Here is an 18,101-nt window from a genome sequence, read left to right as displayed (position 1 = left end):
GCTGATTTCCATCTCTTTCAAAAATAGAAACTTTAATTAAAATTAGTAAAAAAAAGTTTTTATTTTTTATTACTAAATTATCACAATTGAAAATTAATAAGACCATTATGGTATAAATTAATTCATTCGTAATCACAGAAACCAAACGTCTAATATACATATAAAAATACGATGGAAATACAAGAATAAATAAATCTCCAAATTGGAACACATTGCAAAACTATTCAAATTCAAGACAGTCTCTTTTCCACTATTCATTTCCGGTTATTAAAAATATCAACAAAAAAAATATCGTCGTTTGTTCCAATCTTGGCAATGAAACATCATGGCTCATGGCACAACCCCAAATTCTCAAACTAAACCAGCATCAACAGCCATTGCATGGAATATCGAAGCTTTATTTTCCAATAAAGCTTGCGGTGAGTTATATTCGACCAAACATCCTTTATCGAGGACAATGATTCTATACACAAGAGAGAAATTAGGAGATAATATTCACTGGTCAGTGATTTCAATACGGCATATTAGATAGGTAGGAAGTTGCTAGGTACCCCTACCTTCTGAATTAATAGCTTACTTATCATAATCCATGATAGTATTCAATCGATGAGCAATCGTCAACACCGTACAGTCCACGAATTCGTTTCGAATTGTGTTTTGAATTAAATCATCAGTTTCTAAATCAACAGCAGCTGTGGCTTCATCCAAAATTAAAATCTTTGTTTTACGTAGCAAGGCTCTGGCCAAGCAGATTAGCTGCCTTTGACCAACGCTGTCATTTTTAAATTCGTAATCAGATAACGATCGAGAATTAGGTAAAAATACCTACGAATAAAAATATGTACCTGAAGTTTTCACCTCCTTCGGCGATTTCGTATCGAAGTGCGCCATTTAGAGTCGAAATATACGACTTTAGATGAGCTAATTCCAACGCATGCCATATTTCGTCATCGGAATGATCACCGAACGGATCTAAATTCATTCGTAACGAGCCTGCAAAAAGAACTGGATCCTAAAATACAAAAAAAAAAAATACGAACAAAATTCATGATGTTTATAGCTATTCTGAATAATAAAATTCTAAAAAAAAAAAGAACACTCAAAGAACAAAGATACGTAAGTACCTACCTGCGGGATGACAGTAAGTCTAGAACGTAGAGTATGTAATCCGAGAGTAGCAATATCGATCCCATCGATTAAAATTTTACCTCCGGCAGATTCCAGAATTCTGAATAAACTCAAAGTCAACGACGACTTTCCAGCACCAGTTCTACCAACAATACCCACCTTAAATGAAGAACATATTATTATACAAAACGTTCGGATGAACCAATCTTCTCTTATCGCAAACAAAAATCGAATTACTTTTTGGCCATCTCGTACAGAGAACGTGATACCTTTCAAAACCAATTCCAAACCTTCTCGGTATCTGACTTTGAAATCTAGAAAAGCTATTTCTCCTTTTGAAGGCCAGCTTTTTGGAATTGATTCGTTAGGGATTTTCCAAGCGGCTTCTTGGGGTTTTTCACTGTATTCTTTGATCCTTTCGACTGATACGATGTTCGTTTCCACGCTTGAAATTTTGAATATTGACCAACTTAGCGTCCAAGTAATCTAACATAATAAAGATTACATATTGCGTTCGAGTAGGTGTATCAAAAGTCTAAAATACCTACTTATAGGTACATATGTTACATGAGGATTAGAAGCAAATCAGGTAGGTACTTGAAATAAATTACATACTTGAAGGGTGTATCCTACAGATAACCCAACAATTCCAGGACTAATGGAATCTCTTTCTATCACAGAAAACAGCGCAGCAAAAAAAATAACCAGATTGCTTATAGTTTCTGAACGGACCGAAACCCATCTATGGATTAGAAAACAATTTTGCAATATTACTCGTAATTTCGTTCGAACGAAATTAAGTAAATTGGTAACAATTTTCTAATACTGATCGATCTATACAGATAAGTATGAGTAGGTACCTATTTGAAACAAGATTCAAATAATAACTCTTGTGATTATCGTCTACTTTTTCTTCAGACAGTTTGATAAATTTCTCTGAAAGACCATAAGCTCGAATTGATTGCGCTCCTGAAAAAGCACAGGATTAGTACTGAATCAATAATTGAAAATTCGAACCTTTTTTCGTTTTTTTTTTAGCTTCTGATCTTTGAAAATTTAATTTTAAAAAAAAGAGTTTTGAATTCTTCAATTTCTTCAAAATTGTTTCCATAAATAATTGATGATTTCAATCTTACCAACGACACTTTCGACAAAATGTGAACACAGAGGGGATCGTGATATTGATTCTAATCGTTTCAGTTGTCTCGATGTAGCTACGTAATAAATTCAACGTTTAAATAATGTTTAACATTTCAAAGTTTTTACAACTTACTTGCGCAAGACAATAAAGTAGAGTCATTGGTAAAATAACGGTCACAAAAATCGGCATACAGCAACTTACGATGAAAAGATTGCATATAACCTGAAAAAAAATCAACGTTTTATTCCAGAAATTCGCGATTTAATTGAACGCGAATTTTCCCAACACCTACATCACCAATGCAGAAACACGAGTCAGTGAGCATTTCAGGAACTGAATAATCCATTACGTCGATATCACTGGAAAATCTGGATAAAATGCGTCCACTGGGTGTCACGTCCATGAATGAAAGTGGTAAGCGGAAAAGATTATGCAACAATAAGTTATGTAAAACCTTAGAACCAATACAACCTCCAACTCGAGCAGTGACTGCTGACAAAAGTTCCATAACAGCTGCAAAAAAAAAAATCAATGAATTTTGTTAGGTAAGTAGTAAGTACTATAAAGTACGATGAAAGCTTTTAAGAAATGTTTTACCTACTTTTACTCAATCCTAACGAAACATAAACCAAAAGATAATAATATGTTTTGGCTGTATTTTGATCGCCGTCAGAATTAGTGATAGTAGTATCGTCGGTCCATTCTGTAAGCCACATACTCGATGCGAAAGATAACACTTGAAGGAAAAAATTCGATAATAATATTCCCAAAGTCATAAGGTATCCAGTAGCACGTAGGTAATACTTGTAAACATCCCAACTCAACTGAAACATGAATTGGCAAAGATAAAAAAAATACCAACGCTACTTTTTGAATCATCAAATAGGTACTTGAAAGGTAAATACGCAATTGGGTAGGTACTGACATTTCCTATTTCAGCGTGCTCGACTTCGATTAATTTTCGCCCAATTGTAGCGATCTCGCGAACGTGTACACTTGAACGTTTCTTGAATGATTCTGCGGCATTAAAGTTCACTGACCAGACCGATTTTCGTCTTGAAACATTAAACCATGATGATAGGTAGACACTTGAATAGGTACTCAGGTGATAAGGTTACTATAAGTCATGCTTCGATAAACCTACCTCATTTCAAACGCTGCAATATCAGCTCCACAGTCGATCGACTTCTGTCTAACGTATTTATCATAGGTTACTTTTTTCTCGACCAGAATATCTTTCAGTTCACCCAACTCTGCATAAAATACGAAAAAAGGTAATCATTTCGAAAAAAAATTCAGACCAAAGATATTCTAGGTAGTAATTCAACCAACCTTCTACATCAGATTCCAAATTTTCTTCTAAATAAGTAATCAAGAATTCAGAGAAATCTCCTTTACTGTCGAGTAATTCCTGGAACGTCCCACACTCAGAAATAGTGCCATCTTTAATGACAACGATGAAGTCAACTTTGGACAAATGTGTGACGCTGTGAGTTACCATGACACGAGTCTGCGAATCAAATGAAAATATGAGCCGTGAAAATATCTACACATGTAAATCATCGACAGCTCCTATATACCCACTTGTACGCTAGAATAAAAATACCCACTTTATTTTTCAGTAATCCATTCGGACCAATCACTCGTTCGAATACATGTTTACCAACTTGTGAATCTACTGCACTCAAAGGATCGTCTAAAAGATACACGTCAGCTCCATAATACACCGCTCTGGCCAAACTGAGTCTTTGCTTCTGACCACCGCTCAAATTTATACCCTGAACAGAAATATTGGTTAGCTTAGACAATTACAGACTCTAAAACATCGTCAACTGGATTTCAAAATCAAACAATTCTCACCTTGACTCCAATTTCTGTTAAATCACCTCCAGGAAATGTTTCCAAATCAGGTTTCAAAGCACAAGCTTCCAGAACTCTGTCATAATACCTGCCTTTGACAGCTTCGCCGAAAGTGATGTTATCTTTTACGGTGGTATTCAGGATCCAAGCTTCTTGTGGAACATATGCTACAGTACCCTGGGCAAATATATTCAAATTTGAATCATAAAAAAATAATAATAATCGAGTTTTCTGAGTGAAAAAAGTGTCTCCTTACTATGGTATTTACAACGCCGGATAATTTATACATTTCACCAAGGAACGCAGAAAGCAACGAGCTTTTTCCAGAACCAACTGGTCCGACGACAGCTACCAAAGCCCCTTGATTAATTTTCACATTGATGTCACGTAAAGTAGGTAACGGTTCATTTCCTACCCATGAAAATGTTCCATGTTCGATAACCAGGGCTTCAGCTAGAAAATTACAGAACACAATTGGAACTTTTTTCCACGATATAAAATGACATAGCTGATAGCTTAACTCACATCTGTCATCGTGTGTGACACTATTCCAGTTGTTCAAATCTTCACTATTTAAAAATTTATTTATTCGTTTGATCGAAACACGGCTCTACAAAAGTTATATTTTCGATTAAAATAAGCCTAGGGAGTGACGGCCCAATTTTTTTTTATCCTTCTAAGGGCATTTCTTGGAATTAATTTTGGTCTACTAAAGCTACAGAAAAACTAAAAAAGCTTGTTGAAATCAGCGTACATTGCTTAACAAGATTCTAGTTTTGTAAAAGCATTAATTTACTGGTAATTAGATTGAGCAAAAAAATTATTAATAATTTCAAAATCGCTAATTTTTTCATCCTTCCATTTTTTGCTGTATTATCAATTTGTAACTTAACATAATAAAAATTATTGTGTAATGAATTACGCTAAAAATAATGCTCTTTGGGTTAGAAAAAGATTGAAAAATCAAATTGAGAGTTAATGAAGATTATTTGCTCAAATTTTCAACGCAAAAATTTAATAGACGTATTTTCGGGCTTCAAAATTTCTAGAACACCAGATGAACGAGTTTTTTTTTTCACAGAAACTACATATTTTTTAGAAATTTCTTGCGGAAAAAATAGGTCGACATTTGGTGTGAAAGTTCTTGCCCTGATTTTATGTTTTAAAATTAGGTAGGTATTTTTTTTTTTTTTTCATAGAAATTCTTTGAGGGTATCAAATCATTTATTCAATTTTTTTGGACGATTGTTTATATTGATGTAATGTTTTTTGGACGCCATTATTTGCAACAATTCAAGGCTATACATTAAAATTCTTCTTCAAAAATAGATAAAATTTACATCACACCTTAAAACAGTCGTCAACGAGCTAAAATTCTGAAACTAGGGGGGGGGGGGGTGGGGTTCAAAAATTGAACAACGAAAATCCTCGAAAAATTCCCTATTTTTTTACCCTCCTTTAAAATTATTACAAAACAGTTTTGATGAAAAATAACTACATAGCTCCTCTTATGGGCCAAAATGTGTAAAATTCAGTGATTCATTTTGATGGAAATCAGCAGTTCCAATCCTTAAAATCAAAACACCCTCTTTAAACATTTTTTTCTGAGAAATCAACTAAAATTCGTATTACATTTTACAGTCTCCTGAACCATGAAAATTGAATGGAAAATAGAGCTTTTCTAGGGCATCGTGTTCCAAAAGAAGCACAAAACAAATTAATATAGGTAGTGGAGATCGATTTTTGACTTTATGGAGGCTTATTTTTCACAAAATTCTCAAGGAGTAAAAAAAAACTGTGCCATTATTTCTACCATCATTATGTAAATTTGCAACAAATTGATTAATTTTCAAAAATTATTCAATTATTACCTGCACCAAATTCGATACCATTGGTGATATCGAGTAAAATGGCAATTTCAAAACATTAAACAAAGACAAAGATACAAAAACGGTTCTCGCATCCAGGACATTTTTCTCGTCTGATAACACATATACAGCGAAAGTGACAACGTATACCTAAAACAACACCTAATTTATAACTTGAGGATATTTTTAATCAATGGAATATTTTTCAATTACCAAAAAGGATGCAGTAGCCCAAGTAAAAGTAGTAATGCCGGTCAAGTAGGCTTGTTTTTTCAATTTTTCCACTTCTTCATTTCTGATCGATAAGACTTGTTTTTCAAAACTGGGTTCCCATGCGTATAATTTCAACACCTAGATAAGTGAACCATAAGGGTCATTCTACGTTAATTAGACAAAGAAGTGGTAGGAGGGTTCGGCGATTTTTTTGAAATTTTTCCTGTGGAAAGACCTACCGAAGAGATGACCAATAGCGCAAATCACACCCCTCTAGCCCATTTTTAAAGGCAGCCAGGGGGTGTCAAAGTTTTCAGTGAACTTGAAATATCATCCATTTCAGCAGTGGATTACTCGATAACCGCGATACCTACCAAAATGGAACATTTTCCCATAGTTAGGGGTTTTGAAAGGCTTTTTGGTGATATCATAAAAATCGGTGTTGCCACTTTTTTTCGTACAAAAAATTAGCTCAAAAAGTTTCAAAACGTAGTTTTCACATTGTTTTGACTCTCAAAAATTCTGAAAAATAATCTATTATGGACAACTTTCCATGCTGAACAACATATTAAAAAATTGAGATGGTAACTTGTCGCAAAGTCGATTTAAAAAAATTTTAAGTTTGCGAAAAAACGCGATTTTTTGATTTAAAACATGAAAAAAAGTTTTGATAGGTGAAATTGACCCATTTGACCCCTATTTTCACGTATCTGTTGAAAAAGTTGAAAAACCCCTTTCACTCGATGAAATAAACTCCTCACAAAAAATCAAAATTCGAAAAAATTCAATTTTCAATTTAAAACATCAAAAAAAGTTTAAATTTATTCAGTTGTCTTATTTTGACCTCTTTCTGACGTATTTCATGAAAAAGTTTATAAAAATTACACTCACAACAAAAAAATAAAAATTCGTTCATTTTTTGAATTTTTTCGAATTTTGATTTTTTTTGTGATGAGAGTTAATTTCACCGAGCGAAGGGGTTTTTTCAACTGATACGTAAAAATAGGGGTCAAATGGGACAACTTTACCAATCAAAACTTTGTTTCATGTTTTAAATCAAAAAATCGCATTTTTTCGCAAATTTTAAATTTTATTAAATCGACTTTGCGACAAAGGTACCATCCCAATTTTTTAATACATATGTTGTTCAGCATGAAAAGTTGTCCAAAATATATTTTTTTCAGAATTTTTGAGAGTCTGAACGATATGAAAACTACGTTTTGAAACTTTTTGAGCTAATTTTTTGCACGAAAAAAAGTGGCAACACTGATTTTTATGATATTTCCAAAAAGCCTTTCAAAACTCCTAACTATGGGAAAATGTTCCATTTTGGTAGGTATCGCGGTTATCGAGTAATCCACTGCTGAAATGGATGATATTTCAAGTTCACTGAAAACTTTGACAACCCCTGGCTGCCTTTAAAAATGGGCTAGAGGGCAGCGATTTGCGCCATTGGTCATCCCTTCGGTAGGTCTTTCCACAGGAAAAATTTCAAAAAAATCGCCGAACCCCCCTACCACCACTTCTTGGTCCAATTGACGTGGCATGACCCATAAATCATATAAATAAACAACAAAGCAACTAATGTGACCACGTTTCATTCATTTTTTAAATGCTTATAGTTTTGCAAATTTAATTTTTTCCCCTTGAAATTCTAAAAATCACTTTCGACAGTTTCAAACCGCGATCTTGAGTGAACAAAAAATTTAGAGTTTTCACGTACTTTGATTCCAGATAGTATTTGGTTCATCAGTTTAATTCGGTCATCCTTTTTCTTCATTTGCTCAAATTGCAACAACTTCATTTCAGAACCGATGTAGCTGTTGACAAGAATCGAAATGATCATGACGACGAAACTGGCTACTACACTAGGACCTGTAAATGAGTAATAAAAACGGTAGGTACCTATTTGTTGAAAGCATTTTTTTCAATTAGGTAGGGTACTTCGCCTGACATATGTACAGGGTGTCTAGAAATATCGTGAACCCCAAAGAAAGTTTTTCATTAAAAAATAAAAATGTACGTTGACAACGTGAAATAGATGCATATGATTGGTGGAATGTTATCTCTCCAGTCCAACAACCAATCATGTGCTATCATTATTATCATTCACTGTGACCAACCGAAATATTTGGCAGAAAACTTTTTTAGGGGTTCACGATATTTCTGGGCACCCTGTAGCTGTCAGGATGTAGTCGTAGGTACTGTATTTACCTAGAATACGCCATAAAAAATAAATCGACAATACGATTTGCAAAGGAGTCGAAATCAAAACATACGAATACGATAAAAGATCAACAAATCGATTGGCATCTACTGATATCAGATTCACTATTTCACCGGCGGTAAAATTTCTACGAGCATCACTAGATATGCGTAATGCCTGGAAAGTAGGTATCATAATTATTTCAATGAAGAACGTTTCATACTCGACTGAAAAATACCATCACAATGAATGAAAATTAAACTACCCACCTTTTTATAAATAATCGAAATCAAGCAAGTTCGAATTTGAATACCAATCGTGTACATTACATCTTGATATTGTGCAGACAGCAGGGTTTGAATCACACCAGCGACAAATAATGATGTCGCATAAAAGTATCCTTTCCACATAGGTTCCTCGCTGCCCGCGAAATCTATTAATAAACTGTTTAAAAACATAAACTGTAATTTATACTAAGCTTCTTTTCATCTTGAAACTGATAAGGTTGGAATAATTTTCTCCTTACATACCTCAATATCAGGGGGTTGATAAAAACGAAAACGTCCAGGAAAATTTTCAACAATGTCCCCTTCAAAAAAGCCACACCAAAAGTTTGACATAACGCTGGTACAATTGACGCGTATTTGTTCTTAATTTCGTACTGGAGCCCATCGTAACTGTATCTACCGTGTTTTCGTTCCACTTTTATGCTAACGTCAGCATTTCTGAAAAATCACAGATTTGCAATTTTGGGAATCGTCTACGAGGTATGACAATTTGAAAACGAGACTTTTGCCATTGCGCGAGTTGTAGTTACATTAGAACAACGGACGAGGTCTCATTTGAAAAAGGAGTGGATTTTCTATTACTGTACAAAATTTCAAGTTGATTGGATGATTTTTGCGTGTTTTACAGCTGCTTGAAGTGAACATCCTCCTTAGAGTCGGTCGTGAAACTTTGAGGAAGTCTTGAGGAGGGTCCTTATATTCAGGGAGAGGCGACTGTGAATTAGGGGAGTGGTGGAAGTCCAAAAAAGTCAAAAATGATGTTTAAAAGAGATAGGGAACTGTTGGAGGAAGCTCACTCAATCAAAACCTCACAAAAAGTAGGTCATGGAGAAAGCGTTTCCTAATGGTTGTGAGGAAACGCCCTCTGAGGTGAGTGTAAAATAATTTTTGGAGGAGATTGACCTCAAATATCTTCAGCGTAGTCATCCTTCAACAGAATGCCCCACAATTATTCTCCAAAACGCCCTTCAAAAATCTGTAGGGCCTTATTCAGAGGCAGCTTCCTCAAAATTTGAGTGGAGGCTCTTCAGTCATGCTCAATAATGAAATGAATTTTGATTTTCAGGTAAAAACTTTCGGAGAACGAAGTAAAGGTTACTAGGAATTGAATTTGGGGAGTAGAAATGCTGAGGAGGCACTGAGATGTCTTGAGGAGGCAAAAATTCCTTAAGAAAAAATTTGCAACACTCATTTTCACGACGAGGGTAAAAAAGTTTTCAACTTTGAGAGGCTGTAAAACACACAAAAATCATCCAATCAACTTGAAATTTTGTACAGTAATAGAAAATCCACTCCTTTTTCAAATGAGACCTCGTCCGTTGTTCTAATGTAACTACAACTCGCGCAATGGCAAAAGTCTCGTTTTCAAATTGTCGTACCTCGTATGTAGATCGATGGGTAGATGATGATTTTAAAGAAATAAAAAAATAAAACAATAAAAAAAAGAATTTGAGATGAAATACACGAAATACCTATCTAATCTTTGACTAAGTTCAAAAATAAAAAATACTCATCGATAAGTTTCCATAAAGATAAAGATATTACTTTTCAACTTCCGCCAATGATTTCTTCCACCGTTTTTCGAATTTTGGCACGACAATGGATGTTGAAATCGAGTGATCTAAATTCCACAGATCTTCATTTTCTAACGATTTTCTGTATCCTTTCCAAACCAGTGGTTCAAACCATGCGAACAAAATTTGAGACAAAAAAGAAGACTGGCTTCTTGGACATTCATTCTGCACATAGTAACCAAAATTTTAGAAACCAAAATTAATTTTTGAATTTTTAGATACTTTTTAAAAATTTTAAAAATATAAAAAAGCTGTTTTTTCAACTTTTTTTTAACAAACAATAAATGAACCCGTCTAATTTTAGAAGTGCACAAGATAGTCACTCCCCAGGAACCCTGTTGATTTAAAACGCGCCCAACAAAGTAACCAGTAGGTAAGTCCAAGTACGTATCATAATACAAACCTTATCAAAAGTTCGAGGTACGATTCGGGGGCGTGAGTCAGCAAAACAATTCAAAGCAAACACGACTAGTACAGCGAAATAATAAATTACGAAGGAAAAAATGCCACCATTTGAGAGTTTACCTCCTGAAAAAAATTCAATCACAAAAGTCCAATATTCGTTATTATTTTTACAAAATACTTATCACTCACCGAAGACCATTTCGTTCGAAATTCAGTCCTACACTGAAGTGCTCCAAATATCACTAACAGCAATGAGAAAAAAAATAATACAGCTGAAGATCTTCTACCAAATTTTACATTAGCATAGGTTAATCCAAAAAACAATATCTGAAATAAATCGATTCATATTAGTCTTATTTCACGTAATTCACATTCAACAAAACATAATTAATTTTTCTCTACGATAACGACCAGTAATGCTCACCAAAGTAACAAACTTAATCAAAGGAGAATAAAAATCGACTGGAGAATGAGAGTAGTGAAAAATCACATAGCATGCGATATCTGTAAAGGCAACAGCAGCCGAAACGATTATTGCAAACTGTAAAATATTTTACAAAATAAGTATTATAGGTAGCAATAAATCGATGTCACTAATGGATTCTTCATTCTATCGACAGCTGCCATTAAATAATTACCAATTTCGTGACGTTATATAAACTAAAAGGTATATCAGATGTTTTCGAACGACAAATGTGGTATATTTCTAACGGCGAAACGATCCAAAGAAATGCACATGGAACCCACACGAGGATAGTTTTTTCAAAACATAACGTAAAATCAGGATCATCCGTATCCCAAACAGTTTTTGAATCCTATTAAAATACACAAAAAATGAATCAGAATTATTCTCAAACCAAAATTTTTTTAAATTAAGAAATAATAAAGACACTCATCGATACCCGAAAACATTTGATTCGCTTACCCAAAAAACTGAACCGCAAAATACATCCATTGTGTCAAGGAAGCAAAAGTGTACAGATAGGCATACGACGAATTTTATAGCAAAACCTTAGAATAACCTGACTGCAGGTGGTGAAAAAACATTACGATAATAACAACTCAATTTCTAATCAAATGCTAACTGTCGTTTCTTTGCCAATTCAACGAACAAATAGGTAGGTAGGTACCTACCACATCTGTAAAATTTATACCAAAAAGGATAACACAAAAAAGTGAAGAATTCTTTTGCACATGTGATACAAAAAAAAGGGATCTCGTTTTGGCATAAACACTACAAAATTCAAGACCATAGGTAATTGTTATCTACATAATTATGTAGTGTTGGAACAAAATACCCACCATTTCAAAATATTTTCCATTTCGCACAAAACAACAGCCGAGAAAAATTTTTTGAACTACGTTTTAAGCAAAATGTCAAGGCTACATTCGAGATAAGGACATATTTGTTCAAGACTCAAAGGTGATAAATAAAACATGTAAATTTACAAAAATACCCACTACAAAAAAAAATTTCCAACATATAAAAAACTGCTGATCAAACACTAAAAATCTTAAAGAAGGAGTCCTAAGGAACATTTCTAGCCTTTGTGCTCAAAAAAAAAGTAGCCCTATTACTTACAAAATGGCGGCCATTTTGATTGACAGGTCAGCTGACATCACAGACTCTGCGTTCCAACTTCCAACATAGAACTTGCCCGACATTTTTTAAACCGTACAAAAGTAGATCGAAAGATTAGGCAAAAATTTATCACCTGTCAAAATTTCAAGTGCTAAAGTGCCTTTTTCGATTTTTGGTGAATTTTTGAAATTCAAATTTAGGTCAAAAATGAGGAAAAAAATCAAAGTTCTACCAAATCGACCAAGAAAGCTGAAATTTGGGATATACTCTATTTTCGACATGCCAATTGATTGGAAACTGTTTCAAACCGTTTTGAGCAGTTCTGGAGCCTCCAGCAGATTTTTGAAACTCGAAATTCCCACAAAATGTCATCAAATAGAGTTGGATAGCCGAAATTTACTTCGCAAACTAATTTCAATACGCTACGAAGTCAACTGCAGGGGAATTTCAAGTCGTTTTGGAGCATCCAGCGATTTTTTTGAAAATGACTGTAGCCTCCAGTAGATTTTTGAAACTTGAAATTTTCCCAAGATTTCGTCAAATGGAGTTGGAAAGCTGAAATTTATTCTGCAAACGAATTTCAATACCCTACGAAGTCAACTGCAGGGGGATTTCAAGTCGTTTTGGAGCGTCCAGCGACTTTTTGAAAATTCCTGGAGCTTCCAGCAGATTTTTGAAACTTTAAATTTTTACAGAATTTCATCAAATGGAGATGGAAAGCTGAAATTTACTCTACACTCCAATTTTAACACTCTCTGAAGACGAATTCGGGTGGGTTCAAGTCATTTTGGAGCCACCAGCGATTTTTGAAAATTACTGGAGCCTCCAGTAGGTTTTTGAAACTTGAAATTCCCGCAACATTTAATCAAATGGAGTTGGCAAGCTGAAATTTACTTCGCAAACTAATTTCAATACAATATGAAGTCGACTATATAGTGGTTTCAAATGGTTTTGAAACTTCCAGCTACTTTTCAAACGCCATACAACCTTTTAAAAAGTCGCTGGAGGCTCCAAAACGACTTGAAATCTATCAGCATTCCATTGCGTAGGGTATTGAAATTAGTTTGCAGAATAAATTTCAGCTTTCCAACTCCATTTGACGAAATCTTGGGAAAATTTCAAGTTTCAAAAATCTACTGGAGGCTACAGTCATTTTCAAAAAATCGCTGGACGCTCCAAAACGACTTGAAATCCCCCTACAGTTGACTTCGTAGCGTATTGATTTTAAGTTTGCAGAGTGAATTTCGGCTATCCAACCCCATTTGATGAAATTTTGTGGGAATTTCGAGTTTCAAAAATCAGCTGGAGGCTACAGAACTGCTCAAAACGGTTTGAAATAGTTTCCAATCGATTTGGCATGTTGAAAATAGAGTATATCCCAAATTTCAGCTTTCTTGGTCAATTTGGTAAAATTTTGATTTTTCCCCCTCATTTTTGACCTAAATTTGATTTTCAAAAATTCACCAAAAATCGAAAAAGGCACTTTAGCTCTTGAAATTTTGACAGGTGATAAATTTTTGCCTGATCTTTGAAAAATTTTGTGCAAGTCTTGTGATGGAATGCAAAATCTGCGATTTCGGCTGACCTGTCAATCAAAATGGCCGCCATTTTGTAAGTAGGGCTACTTTTTTTCTAGTACAAGGGCTAGAAATGTTCCTTAAGACTCCCCCTTTAAGAAAAAAGTTGTCCCGGAGGATCGACCGGAGGGGGGTGCAATAGATCCTTAAGTGGGCTCCCCGACTAAAAGAATTGATAAATGAAATGGAAAAACATATTCATTTTTTATTACCGAATCATCACAATTGAAAGTTAAAAATGTGACAGATCAATCACGAAAATGAGGTAAGTAAACTAAACGAAAATATAACTATAATAAACTGAACTTTCAATTTTCAACTAGGTATCATTCACGCTGCCTCCTTTTTGCTCTCTGTTTTTAGATATAAAAAGACATCAAGAAGTACATCAATATTCGTCACTTCATCGAATCTATATCGAATCGAATGAATCTGATAGAAGAACGTTTCAATTCACTTCAACCTGGGGGCAGATTGTATGAGGACGTTCTTCATACCATTTGCCAACGATTTTTCTTTTAGGCCAGTTCCTTTACATTTTTGTACCATATTTGCAGCTACGCTATTGATTTCTAGGTCAAGGATGGTTGAAATGCAATAATTGTTCGCATAGCATGAATTTGATTTCTGTATTGGGCAGGCGCATCCGGAACTTCTCGACCTTGTCGATTACATGGAGAGAATTTTTCTCCGCCGTCGCGTACCCCATGAAAGCCAGCAGACCGAATACTGCATCGTTGTCTTCCGCATTGAATCCCTCTACGATGGCATCATTATGGGTAAAATTATAAATCCGATCTAATTGTTTCGTTTTGATATCTTTTATTACATCCACATCCATCGTAGCTGTACCTCCTTCACAAAGTTTCGACACAGTCTTATAAAATGTAGGGAATCGAAAAAGTTTCCAAAACACGTAAACCGAGGATGATCGGGCCCAGTACGATTTCAATATGCCGGAATTAAAAAATCCCACCAATGAAAGTACCGAAAATATAGATGTGGCATCTTCGTCATACGTTGTGTACCCGTCGTAATATTCCATGACTTCATCTATCGTGTAATTTTGTATCAGAAAAATTTCATAAGTCGACTAATATTTTGGATCATGAGCTAATTCGAACATTGCCTCCACTTCCGGCCTGGTGAATCCATAAAAGTTGCTGTAACGGCTGGGCTCAATGAAGTTCACAAATTCCGATCCTGTCTCCCAATTCGACAATCCGGTTAAATCCGTTACTCTTATGATCCCTGTTAGAACAGCTCGTAGTCGGTGTGGATTTAATTTAACAGAATCAATCAAAAAATCACGATAAAAATCCAGAAGTGTGCTTTGGTCATTTCCTTTTCTAACATATTGCGGTAAAGTAAGCCGGTTTATAAATTGATCGTACTCGTCGATCAATATAATAGTTTTTTTTCCAAAAAATTCGTTTAAGAATTCAGAAAGAAAACGAATGCTGGTAATTACTTCAGCTTCACTGATTTCTCCGTTTGTAGCTCTGTTGAATCTATCCAACTTCTTTTTCCAAACATTAGAACCCGTGGAAGTGCTCTTTTGTTCAATGTAATCCATTAAATATAAATGGTTTGTGAAAATTTCTTTCATTTTCTCTCTAACACCGTTTACATCCGGTGTAATCTGTGCAAAATCTAAATGAATTACGGGATATCTTCCCAAGTGCTTTGAAATATCCTCTGGAAACTGGGAAGTAATTGGTGGCGGATTAACACGGACCTTCATGTCTTTACCTCTTGAAGAAATGACTACACCATTTGCGAAATAATTGAATGCGAATGTTTTATTAATATCCGAATCCGAAATGATGCCATTCGTCTTCGCTACTCGAGGTACTTCTAGAAACGTGCGAATCATGTCCAAATTCATTGATTTGCCCCAACGTCGTGCCGCAGTAATTACAATAATCGAGTGTGCATTGTTCATAATTTCCAGAATTAATCCTGATTTATCGGCATAAAATTGGCTATATTGAATTAATTGTTTAAAAGTAGATGCTCCGAGACAAATTGCTCCGAATTTGCCTCGTGGTACAAATTTTTCTGGTGGATCTTTTGTGCATACCTGTACCAGGTAATGTGATGGCGAAATTGATCCTTGGTTTCGCGGTTTTTTTTCATTTATTTTTTGGTATGCTTCATTCCGAGTTGGCTGTGTGGTAACTGTAACACTGTAATCCATTTCTTCGGATATCGCCTCTGTTATTTGCTGCAGATTAATGATGTTCAAAAATGAACCTCTGTTCCAATTCGGCAATTTAGTCAATTTGGCCACTGCAACGGTCCCGGTTAGAACGGCACGTGTGATGAAAGAATTCGTTTCAACTGAATTGATCAAGAAATTGCTATAAAAGCGCAGAAGTTCATCTTGGTCTTGATCGATATGTTTTTCATCATATGGTGGTGAAACAATCTGATTTATAAAACGATCGTATTCGTCGATCAGTATCATGACGTACATTCCATGAAATTTGAACAGCAGTTCGCACAGAAGAGGAATGCTTTTAATTAATTCGTGTTGACTGGTTTGTCTCTGTGTAATTTTGTGAAGTTGATCGTTATAATCCTTCTCGTATTTACTGCGCCGTAAATATGTAAATTTTTTGAAAATTTCGACGATTTTAAATCTAACTCCGTTTATACTGGACTCAATATCGGAAAAATCCATATGAATTATGGTATATTTTCCCAAGCTGTCCGAAATATCATCCCGAAACTGGGAAATCATTGGTGGCGGATCAAAACAGACGTTCACGAGATTACCTCTTGAAGAAATGACTTTGCCATTAGCGAAAAAATTATAAGAGAATGTTGAATTTAACTCCAAAATGTCGCCATTTTCAGCTACTGGCATTTCTAGAAAAGCGTGAAGCATATTCAAAATCGTTGTCTTGCCACGACCTTTGGCCAGGGTGATGACAATAATTTTGGTCTCGGTGTGTGTAACGTTACGAATCAATTCGGTCTTGTCGGCATAAAAATCACAATTTTGAATAAAGACTTCAAAACCAGATGCTGCGATATCAACTTGTTCGACTTTGGCTGCAAATCCTTTTCTTTGTGATGGATTCTTATAACATATCCGTGGGTCTACCTGGTGATCTATTGTCGAAGATGGTCCTTGCGTTGATGGTTTACGACGAAATATATTGGGTAAAATGTTGGAGGTAACTGTAACATTTGAAAAGTATCGATTACAACCAGGTTAGTAGGTAGGAAAGGAAAATGAATAGGCTGATAGATGGATATTCGCATAATACAAGTTACATAGTAGGTATATGGTACCTCGACCAAGCATGTGCATAGCAGAACAAAGTTGAATTAAAATGAAGAGCTCTATTCCAAAGTGGGTTAAGTCATTTTTTCCCCGCAAAAAATGCGTTTAAAGTTTTTGTTACTAAAATTTGTTCTGTTTCGAAAGGTCGGCGCACCTTTCCTTTCCTAGGACATAGAGCTTACATAGAACAATTGCTTGTAGAAAAAAAAATCGACGACTTAACCCACTTTTGAAGTAAAAATCTCCGTAAAACGGGCATTTTTTAAAAAATGACTTAACCCACTTTGGAATAGAGCTCTTCAAATAATATACATATTATTATGTACCAACCTGTGTCAGACCAATATAGAAGAATAAATAAACACACGAATATTTGTTCGGTTTTCATTTTTTTAGAATTGAAATAAACTATGTAGGTACTTAGCTATGTAGATGCCTATACAAATATCAAAAGTAAAAAATATTAGTAACCGGAGTATATAACTGGCAGCTGCCTAGAACCAGACGTCGATACTGAGTGTACAACATTCAATCATTAAATCATTCACCTAGAAACCTAACAGCCTATTTCAACATTACGAATAGGTACTTATTTCAGCGAACAGTTATCTTGTTTTTAACAAATTTATCAAAATCAAAGGAATGCATTAATATCTAATAAAATATTATTATCTTGATTCTTGAACAATCAACAAGCTTTAATGCGAAGAATTTCATTATATTCCCAACTAATCGATCTAATCGAGACTTCCTAGAGTAGATGAAATCTTTTTTGAAAAACACCACCAGCAGGCCCGTAGCCAGGATTTTTTTCAGTCCGGGCAGATGGAATTGTAACCAGCGCATGAAAATTTACCAAAATTTATGAGGGGGGGGGGGTCGCAAATTGTGTATTTGAGGAGCACAGGGAAAGAACGATGTAACTAGTATTTTGCAAACTTTACAAGAGAGCGTTTTAAAGATTG

At 34.8% G+C, this 18,101-nt stretch overlaps 2 protein-coding genes across 2 annotated transcripts; both read right to left on the bottom strand.

Annotated features, from left to right (window-relative positions):
* Positions 1-42: 42 nt before the first annotated feature.
* On the bottom strand, positions 43-12,057 carry LOC135835224 (multidrug resistance-associated protein 1-like). Its single transcript, XM_065349393.1, has 30 exons — positions 11,608-12,057; positions 11,321-11,497; positions 11,107-11,223; positions 10,872-11,009; positions 10,681-10,805; positions 10,249-10,442; positions 8,947-9,141; positions 8,686-8,860; positions 8,425-8,593; positions 7,934-8,085; positions 6,211-6,348; positions 6,001-6,147; positions 4,655-4,739; positions 4,386-4,582; positions 4,130-4,306; positions 3,880-4,047; positions 3,602-3,779; positions 3,414-3,522; positions 3,195-3,324; positions 2,871-3,093; positions 2,562-2,782; positions 2,403-2,491; positions 2,265-2,356; positions 1,989-2,097; positions 1,744-1,870; positions 1,366-1,614; positions 1,129-1,287; positions 846-1,012; positions 578-772; positions 43-463 (listed from the first exon to the last, which is right to left on the bottom strand). The coding sequence occupies exons 4-30, from the start codon at positions 10,879-10,881 to the stop codon at positions 352-354; spliced, it is 4,092 nt and encodes a 1,363-aa protein (XP_065205465.1). The 5' UTR covers positions 10,882-11,009; positions 11,107-11,223; positions 11,321-11,497; positions 11,608-12,057; the 3' UTR covers positions 43-351.
* Positions 12,058-13,806: 1,749 nt separating this feature from the next.
* On the bottom strand, positions 13,807-17,836 carry LOC135835220 (uncharacterized). The gene is made up of 2 exons (XM_065349390.1): positions 17,467-17,836; positions 13,807-17,030 (listed from the first exon to the last, which is right to left on the bottom strand). Exons 1-2 carry the CDS (start codon positions 17,522-17,524, stop codon positions 14,935-14,937), a joined length of 2,154 nt encoding a protein of 717 aa, XP_065205462.1. The 5' UTR covers positions 17,525-17,836; the 3' UTR covers positions 13,807-14,934.
* Positions 17,837-18,101: the final 265 nt, after the last annotated feature.

The sequence above is a fragment of the Planococcus citri genome, chromosome 2, assembly GCF_950023065.1.
Source record: "Planococcus citri chromosome 2, ihPlaCitr1.1, whole genome shotgun sequence".
Taxonomy (NCBI): Eukaryota; Metazoa; Arthropoda; class Insecta; order Hemiptera; family Pseudococcidae; genus Planococcus; species Planococcus citri.
This window is presented reverse-complemented; position numbering and strand designations above follow the sequence as displayed.

Excerpts from the sequence above, each read along its gene's own strand:
- LOC135835220 (XM_065349390.1), bottom strand. The coding sequence starts at position 17,524 with ATGAAAACCGAACAAATATTCGTGTGTTTATTTATTCTTCTATATTGG. Across the intron at positions 17,031-17,466 it reads TCTATATTGGTCTGACACAG|TTACCTCCAACATTTTACCC; the intron begins GTTGGTACATAA and ends CAAATGTTACAG.
- LOC135835224 (XM_065349393.1), bottom strand. Across the intron at positions 4,048-4,129 it reads TAACAGAAATTGGAGTCAAG|GGTATAAATTTGAGCGGTGG; the intron begins GTGAGAATTGTT and ends ATTTCTGTTCAG. Across the intron at positions 1,871-1,988 it reads TTGAATCTTGTTTCAAATAG|ATGGGTTTCGGTCCGTTCAG; the intron begins GTACCTACTCAT and ends TCTAATCCATAG.